The sequence below is a fragment of the Aulonocara sp. 'chitande type north' Nkhata Bay genome, linkage group LG11 (assembly GCF_057382095.1).
Source record: "Aulonocara sp. 'chitande type north' Nkhata Bay isolate Kocher_YH1m ecotype deep benthic linkage group LG11, A_spYH_male_GT1.1, whole genome shotgun sequence".
NCBI lineage: Eukaryota > Metazoa > Chordata > Actinopteri > Cichliformes > Cichlidae > Aulonocara > Aulonocara sp. 'chitande type north' Nkhata Bay.
In genome coordinates this window covers 37479077-37488245 of record NC_141354.1, presented here as the reverse complement: position 1 = coordinate 37488245, position 9169 = coordinate 37479077, and the positions used below count along the sequence as shown (strand labels likewise).

The 9169-nt window shown below is 43.7% G+C and overlaps 2 protein-coding genes across 3 annotated transcripts; both read left to right on the top strand.

Moving 5' to 3' along the window:
- Positions 1 to 222: 222 nt before the first annotated feature.
- Positions 223 to 2705, top strand: rnf183 (ring finger protein 183). Of its 2 annotated transcripts, none has more exons than XM_086312481.1 (2): positions 223 to 427; positions 975 to 2705. In XM_086312481.1, the coding sequence occupies exon 2, from the start codon at positions 1037 to 1039 to the stop codon at positions 1997 to 1999; it is 963 nt and encodes a 320-aa protein (XP_086168607.1). In that variant the 5' UTR covers positions 223 to 427; positions 975 to 1036; the 3' UTR covers positions 2000 to 2705. The 2 variants fall into 2 exon arrangements, with proteins under 2 accessions (XP_086168607.1, XP_086168606.1); XM_086312480.1 differs by having other exon boundaries at positions 972 to 2705.
- A 1744-nt stretch (positions 2706 to 4449) lies between these two features.
- LOC147319739 (uncharacterized) lies at positions 4450 to 8896 on the top strand. Its single transcript, XM_086312482.1, has 2 exons — positions 4450 to 5301; positions 5381 to 8896. The coding sequence occupies exons 1-2, from the start codon at positions 4597 to 4599 to the stop codon at positions 5450 to 5452; spliced, it is 777 nt and encodes a 258-aa protein (XP_086168608.1). The 5' UTR covers positions 4450 to 4596; the 3' UTR covers positions 5453 to 8896.
- The last annotated feature ends 273 nt before the right edge of the window (positions 8897 to 9169 follow it).

Sequence of the window (9169 nt, the reverse complement as noted above, 5' to 3'; positions counted from 1 at the left end):
TGCACACGAGGGAGACATTAGTATGATTCTCTGGGGTGCAATGTCATTTTCATGCATCTTCTTTCAGTGTGAGTGGCCACATGGGGTCATTTAAGTAAATAACTAAAGTATCTATAAAGTCCACAGAGAGAGAAACGAATGAAAACAATAGCAGCTGGTTGAACTGGTCTGACGAGAAAAAGGAGGGCGGGAGGAAGTGTGGCAAAGGGGGGAGGGTTCAGAGGAGGAGGAGACAATGCTGAGTCCTCAATTAGAAAAGTAGATATAAGAGCAAAGATAAGAACAGAAGAGGGAAGCAGGGAGCTCAAAACAATCACTGTTTTTAGTTATGACGTTTAGTCATGAGCAGTGTTGACTGCACTGACACGACTGGATTACATGTCAGATCAACTCTGACGAACTGATCCGGCAGTCATCTACCTCACAGGTCAGTGTGCACAAATTCTTTTTTCTTTTTTACTTACCAGCTTCCATTCAAAAGTCATGAAATCATAAAAAGTCTGAAGTGGGAATTCTTGCAACTTTGCCAACATGTCTGCGCTGCTTTTTTTTAAACAAATGTGAACAATGTGAATTCTGAGCCTCTTGTTGGTGTTAAAACTTTTTTAAAAAAGTAAATTCACTGGGTACAATGAAAATTTGCTGCAGCGTTACAAAGAAGTCCCAGTTTTGCTTCTCAGAAGTCCAGCCTCCACTTGACGCACTCCCGGCTCATGTTTCCTCACAATTTCTGTGCAGGAAAACCTACTAAACAAATATAGCAACTTATCAATTGTCAAGACTAAAGCAGCACATACATGTTGAATAACAACAGCATTTCAATACAATCGAGATGTCAGCCAGCGATTAGGCGTTCTTGCTTCATCACCGTGAAGCAGCAGTGGTGACTGCAGGTAAATTCCTGTGGCTTACTTCCTGCTCTGCTTGATTTTGGGAGCCAATAAACTCATCTGAGGTTTAATTTTCCACAGCAGCTGTTGGGAAACTGGTAGGAGTCGAATTCCAGACGGCACTTTACCTCTGACATCACTCCAGTATGAGTGATGGTGGGGAGGGAAACAGCAGGGCCGAAGAGAGCCATGGAGCCAGGCAGCCCCAGGCCCCTAACGTCAAACCCAAACTCGGACAGAATGACAGGAACAGCAAGGAGGAGCACCGGAAAAAAGAGAAATCATTAAGAGTGAGGAGATCGAGGAGTTCTGACTCTGAGAGGACGGAAAGAGGGAGGAGAAGAGAGTCAGACAGGAACCGTGGAGAAAGGAGGCATCGTGGAAGGAGCGAGGAGGGCCGTGGGTGGCGCCAGAGAGACAGAGAGAGCGATCGGAGAAGGATGAAACCCCCTGAAAATGACGTGGAGGACACAGAGTGCGCTGTGTGCTTCTGCACTTACGATAATGTCTTCAAGACCCCAAAGCTGCTGGCATGCGGGCACACCTTCTGTCTGGAGTGCCTGGCTCGCATCAACGTCACCTCACCTGAGCTCAAGACCCTGTCCTGCCCCGTGTGCCGAGAGGTGACTGAGCTCCCTCGCGGCCGGGACCTGCCCCGTCTGGGAAACAATCGGGACATCATCAGCAAACTCCCTTCAGATATGCAGCGGGCGCTGTCCATCCGCTTTAAGCGCAGCCAGGGTAAGCTGATGCTGAAGAACCCTCCTCCCAACAGCCCGAGCAGGCCTAATGTCTTCAGTCTGCCTACCAAGAGTCAAGACACTCAGGCGGCACCAAGCAGGAACCTCCAGCTAAGTGCAATGGAGCAGGGGATCACCCCGACCACTGTGGTGGATGTAGGCAGACCTCCGAGCAGGATGAGAGGTCGCCTACGCAGGATGTTCCGTTCAGATCAGTGCTACTACGCAGTGGTTGCGACCATCATCACCATCACTGTGGCGCTCATGCTGGTGGGAATTCTGGCTTTTGTGATCATACCCACTGTGTCCTTGAACAACGTTCGTCCCCCACGTCCACAATCAAACAACACTTCACAGCAAAATCCATGAACTAGAGATGCGTCCATGTCAAGGACAGGACTGTGGAGGGTGATGGTTGGGGAGATGAAGTGGACAAGGAGAGAGAATCACACAAAACTTCCAGTGACCCTTGTTCCACTTTGCACACCTTGTGTTTATAATGGTGAAGTACAAACTGAGCTCCTTCAAGCCTGGGTCACGTGGAGAAATGAAGGAAAACCAGGAGAGCAACATTTTTTTAAAAACAAAAGAACTGGCAGGTGCACATGAAGGAAAAGGGACTGATGTGTTTCCTGTTTTTATTCTTTTCTGAAGGTGTTTGTGTTCACCGTGAGAGCGGCTGAACACAATAAAGGAACCTTGTGCACAGATCAAGTAAGCTGTAAATGTTGAAATGCACTACACTCTGTGATGAAAGGTTGGGAAGATCTCTGGATTGAACGCTGATCTCGCAAACCAGAGTTTATAGTTCTTAACTAATTTTGTTTATAGTCCAAACCCATTGTACATACAGATGCCACAGATGATTTATATATTTGCAAGTATTTCTCAACATATCCATCAAATAAAGGCATATTTGAGATTGTCCTCTACTGATACACACCTGCTGCTTATTTCTTTTCAGAAGCCCTCATGCTTCATTTAGACACCTGATCCCCTTTAACCGTGTAAACACACCTGCTAACAGGGTGGATTGAGCAACTTCCTCTCAGCTGTGCATATCGGGATTTTTAGGATGACAAGCCTGTTTGACAAACACGGGCGTCACGCCCTTTGTGGCATTTTTCTGGCTGATTGGGGAGGATCAGTTGCAGCATGTCATCCATCACTTTGATGTAGGGTGGATCAGGAATGTGTGCAACAAGCAGTGAGTGAAAAAACATTTAAAATCAGCACATGGAAAACTTTAATTTGATGGCCTGTTTCAGGATCAGGCTTTTTAACTTCAGCAGTAAGAAGTAAAGAAGTGAGTGATGTCAGATGGGAAATGTTCGTACAGGGCGACAGGGAATTAAAAATTCCGGTGTTAAGAATTGCAGGTGAGTCTTTTGTACAAAACCACAGACATTTCTCTTGAGTCAGTGTGACAGGTTTCATTCTGTGACTCTTATGTATATTTGCAACGAATGATTTTAAAAGTAAAAGTTCAAAACTTCTTTCTGTAAAGTACAAACCAGAAACAGTCACACTTTAGAGGGTACCACCCCGGCGATAAGCTGTAAGGTATCGACTTAGTCAGAGGTTTCAAGAGAGACTCATAACTGACCAGGAGGATCAGTGTTGACCTTTAACCCACTGAGCGTCCACTCACCCAGAGCTCCTCCTGGGGGACACTGGGCAACGTCCCAGAGGGGTGTAGTTAAAATAGTAATAGTGTCCATTCTGGGTCATAACATCTGACACATGAAAAAGAGAAATACTTAAAAACCTGTACCCCGTCTTTCCTGGAAACCATGTCTTAACAGTATCCAGCTATTTCCAATGGCAAAGACCACTTTAAACTGTCTGGATTTAACAAATATTTAAAATCATCACTTCATCAGAAATGAACTGTATTAAATCTGATAAACAAAGGGAAAAACACAACAACATGTGCTGAGTCTAATAGAAATGTCACTCCAGCCTAAATCCTGAAAAGCTTACAGCAAGGACTGTGTGGGCTCAGCTTACTCAAACCTTTGTAACATTATACAACAGCACTACAGAAACGGTATGAATTGCTTTTTAAAAAAGTAGGACAATAAAGTTTACACAGTACAGAAATCTTTATAAAATCTTTTTTGAGGGCATTTTAGCTTAACCTGTAGCGCCCCCTTCAGGAAGTGCTCTCAATAAATGTTTGCGTTTATGTTTGTATTCATTGTCCAGCTCCAACTATTATGTAATTGTCCTGACCAAGGTCACTATAACGAACGTAACGACCAAAGGTTAGTCTGGAAAAACTTTACATTAGTTTAAAAAAAAAAGCATTTAAACATGTTAAATAAAAGAATCGAATTCATTTTGGAAATTAACTGAAATGAAATTGAAGTGCAAACTATACTATTTCCACATTAAATGGAAATGATAAACGAAAAGAGAAAAAAGAATATTCAGTAGGTGAAACTTGTTTATTACTGTTTTGTGCGTTTCTTCAGAGTCACTTTTTATTTATTAACAGAAGTTTTTATTCATGTAGAATTTTGTGACCCGCGATGCCCCCTGTGACCGGTTCTCAGATCTTCGAGTGTCACACTACTACTTTTTTATTTTTAGGAGAAGAAATAGATCGTATAAATCGATCACTCGGGGCAACTGTGCCCATTTTTGATTTACTTCAAAAACCTAAACTGCATTTGTCTCCCAGTCCCTCTGCATCCGAGTACCTGCTAAATCTGTCTCATTTTCATCCAGTGTTTCCACTCCGGGGTGTAAAGTAGCTGCTTGTTCTGCTCTGGCCTAAAGACACACCCACACGAACCCCCCACTGTCACAGTCGAGGCAAATATAGTCGCGTGGACCAGACTAGAAGAAACCCCCCACCCTCCTCTGACCCGCTCCTTACGCAAATAAACCTCTGAAGGTTATGTGAGTGTTTAGACGGAGGCTGGCGTTAAGGAGGAGAGACGTGGACGCTACCGATCACCATGGCTTCCACCCCCTCGGCCTCTGCCCTGTCCGCTGTTCTCCGGTGCCGGGGGAATATCTGGACGAGGAATCCGCCGGCCAAGCGGCCTGCCAGCTCGGCGTACGGCCTAGGACTGGCCGGCGGGGCGCTGCGCGACTCTCCGGGCGAGCGCAGCGGCTCACACCAGGCGTCAGCGGCGGAGGCTTCTCCACACGGAGAGTGTGTGGTGGTCCTGGTGGGAAGAAGGCTGATTGTTTCGTACAGGTCGGACAGAGTGGGGGGTAAAGTTTCCAGGGAAGTGAGTGGATTACGTTACCCAAAACTTTCGCAATCTCCAGCGCACGCGCACTCAGCTGCGCCTGCGCTGGTGCGCGTACTAGCGAGCAGACTGTCTGGAAATAATAAATGCTCTAAAATAATTCAGATTAAAGATCCTGCACACATCCGCAAAAGCGCTTTGGTTAAAGACACGAGTGAAATCTCTGCGAGCGTCCTGAAGCTGTCCGTGACGTCCCCTCCGTGTTTAGTGGGACAAATCCCGTCCTTCATGTTAAACGGCTGGTCTGTACTGAGGAGCACGTGCTTGTCTGTGACTTGTCTGGTGTCCAAAATTCTGTTTTTGAATTTGGGAGATGTGCGTAGCTCAGGCAGCAGCCCCGATGAAGCACCACGACATCTGCTGTGCCAGCGGGATGAGAACAACTCCAGCAGCCGGAGCCTCCAGGTGAGAGTCCTGTTGAACCGAGAATAGATAATTCATGTAAATGTTACTGTATGAAAATACATCACGCTTTGTCTTTTAGGCAAACAAACAGACCTCTTACAAGAACAACTCCAGCTCAGCACAAAAGATCACACAGGAAGGACCTGACTGAGTCCAAGGCCTCAGCGCCACAAAGAAGCATTGCGATCAACATCATTTATTGACTTTTCAGGACACACACCACATCTGGACTTCAACCTGCTGATAGAAACCAACCAGCTGTTTTTCATGGCACACTAACCAGTGGCAAATGAATGGAAGAACCAGAATGAAGTGTTTGAAATGAAGCGTTGAGCCTCCACAAACACCATTAGTGCTGTTTGGCAGCGACTCTCTAAATCTCTGATTTGGGCAAGACCATATTTACTGTAAAAAAAATGTTTTCCCTTATCTGTTTTTTTGATGATAATGGTCGAGGGCAAAGTCCCACATGGATTAGTGATCAATTAGATTGAGATCAGATTGAGTCGCATACTGTGGCAAAGGCTACAGCGTGTGGTTTGCATCATTTTCACCCTCTTAAGACTTTTCAGTGGTTGGGGATATGTCATCATGGAAGAGCCCACTCCCACCAGGACAAAAATATTTAATCATTAAGCTGATGTTTCTGCATAACTTTGTATTGATTTGAAGTGGATCACCACTGCAGGGGCCTACAGCGAGTTCCCCCTCTGTAGGGTTCAGTGGTTCTGGTTTTTTCCTTTAATTTGCCACTTGTCTGTATGAGCAACAAGAAACAAGCATGTATTGCAAGTCTTCTGAATGGATATGCTCACCTTGCGTGCTGCAGATACTCTGTTTGTCAGGGCTCAGTGTTTCCAGTGGGAGAAACGTGTTCTCGCTCGTCCAGGTGACCTCTTCGGTCCCCGCAGACAGAAGAAGTCGGCCGTCTGCAGGTTTCTCCAGCCAACTGAAAATGCTGCGCTCAGATGAGCAGAATCAACTGTCTGCATTAAAACTCTCACCCTGCATAATTTGCACAAAAGCTCATTTTACAGAGACCGTGACACAAACTTCCTCTTTAAATTGGAGTTAAAATAAAGCCTCAAGAAAAACACCAATGCACACTGAGTAAAAACGATATAAATGTGTGGAAATAATTAAAAGACGTCCACTGTTTTTATACAGTGCACAAAACATAAATATTCTGTGCCAGCGGAACATATACCAACATACCCTACCAGTCTAAAATGTGAAAACACCTTCTCATTTAATGTTTTTTTTTCTTTATTTTCATGAGTATTTAAATTGTAGGCATCAAAACTATGAAAGCACATTACTGCTTTGCACAAGCTTGGAATTTTCTCGTTGAGCTGAATGCCATTTCACCTGAAATGGTTCTCCAACAGACCTGAAGGAGTTTCCAGAGATGCGGAGCACTCGTTGGTTCTTTTGCATTCACTCTGCAGTCAGTCTCATCCCAAACCATCTCCACTGGGTTCAGGTCAGGTGATTGTGGAGGCCAGACCATCTGGTGCAGCACTCCATTGCTCTCCTTCTTCGTCAAACAGCCCTTACACAGCCTGGAGGTGTTTGAATAAATCTCCAACAGTGTCACCAGCAAAGCACCCCCACACCATCACACCTCCTCCTCCATGCTTCTCGGTGGGAACCATGCATGTAGAGACCATTCACTTTTTCTGCGTCACACAAAGACACGGCGAGTGAAACCAAAGATCTTACATTTAGAGTCAACAGACCAAGGCACATGTTTCCACTGGTCTGATGCCCATTCCTTGTGTTTCTTGGCCCAAACAAATCTCTTCTACTTGTTGTTTTTCCTTAGTAGTAGTTTCTTAGCAGCTATTTGACCATAAAGGCCTGATTCACACAGTCTCCTCTTAACAGTTGATGTAGAGATGTGTCTACTCCTGGAACTCTGTGTGGCATTTATCTGGGCTCTAATCTGAGGTGCTGTTAACTTGTGATTTCTGAGGTAACTCAGATGAATTTATCCTTAGCGGCAGAGGTGACTCTTGCTCTTGGGGCGGTGCTCATGTGAACCAGTTGCAACGTAACGTTTGAACTCTGGCAAACGTACACCTGTGAGTGAAAACCATTTAAGGTGACTACATCATGAAGCTCACTGAGAAAAGGCCAAGAGTTTGCAGCGCTGTCAACAAAGGAAAGGGCGGCTACTTCCAGGAATCTAACATATAAAACATATTTAGAATTATTTTTCTGTTTTTTGCTACATAATTCCATGTATTTGATGTTTTCAGTATCTACAATATATAAAGTAAGAAAAAGAAAGAAAACCATTAAATGAGAGGGTGTGTCCAAACTTCTTACTGGTAGTGTATGTTTGACTTTTTTAAACCTCTACCAGGCTACTGTGCACCATTTAGTAGCCACATGTTAGACATGCACATTTTGATACTGCTTTAAAATAACTGACCAGAGACTCTGTCAAAGGTCACTTGCTTCAGAAGGGACTTCTGGGATCCATACATTTTTATTTTTTTATTGACATTTTTTGAAAAGTGACCCTGCGCAATATTAACATAAATATTGTCATTTGATACGTTGTACCAGAGTTACCTTAAAGCTAATTTGCCTCTCCACTCCCCACAACACTTCCACGCACCGATGAGCACCAAACACGAAAAGACGTCAGTATTTATAAGCCTGTGAGTCTCTTAGCAAATCTTTCAGTCTGCTGATAGAGATAGAGTTGCAGTTCTTCATGAGATCAGCAGGATATTCCTTTGAGTTCAGGATTTCACAGAGAGAAAAGCAAAGAGAGGAAAAGTTAAGTACAGTCTTCAGTTGAATTTTTGATTTTATGGATCTTTTATGGATTCTCCTGGGTGGAGCCTATCCCAGCTGTCATAGGGCCAGAGGCGGGGCACACCCTGGACAGGTCACCAGTCTGTCGCAGGGCCAACACACAGAGGCAGACAACCCTTCACGCTCACATTCACACCTATGGACATTTCCCTACAAACTGCATGTCTTTGGACGGTGGGAGGAAGCCAGAGTACCCATCTCATCTGTTCAAAAGGACACTGATCCAGAAGTCTTTTGATTTGATCAGACTAAAGTTTCTAAACCTTAGCTGTACTGATGTGTTCTTTATGGAGAAGAAGCTTTCTCTAAAAATCCATCAAGTCATTATTTTTCAATTGTTTTCTGATTCTATTGTCATGAAATTTAACATGCTAACTGTCTTAGATGGAGCTCTTGGGTTTTTTAGAGTTTCTCTGAGCATTACTCTGACACTGGGCTGAATTTGCTGGGATGCCTTTGCCATTGTGTTAACAGACCTCCAAAACTTGTGTTTGTGTAGAGGCATTCACAATAATAACTATGGATACATTAAGGGTGTAGCACATTTTTCACATGCTGCATCTGCATTTTGGCTTATATAAATAATGGCCCTGAGTAATATGTCATAGCTTATTGCTCATCTGAGGTTCTATGATTTTATTACTCGATGATATTTAAAACCTAAAAAACTGAAACAAGGTGTACTTTCTGTATTTCTCCAACATTAAGTCTGCCAACATAAACCTCCAAAACAAAACATTAATAAAAATAATATCGTGGCAATACACTGTTTTTGTATTGTCCACTATGTCCTCATGTAATTATTGACTAGTCAGCATTAATGTGACATTTTATCTTCTCCATCCTGATAAATCTTTGCTTGTGGGGATTAATTGAAAATATTTCGTTTTTAGGCTGATTTAGAGTCAAAATAAGATGTTTAAAGGCAAAAGGCTCTATGTCACCTTTATAGACTTAGATTCAGCAGAAAAACTATTCAGGTTATTAATTAATCTATAATGAGTATAATCAACAGCTATGGGTATACAGTGGGGCAAAA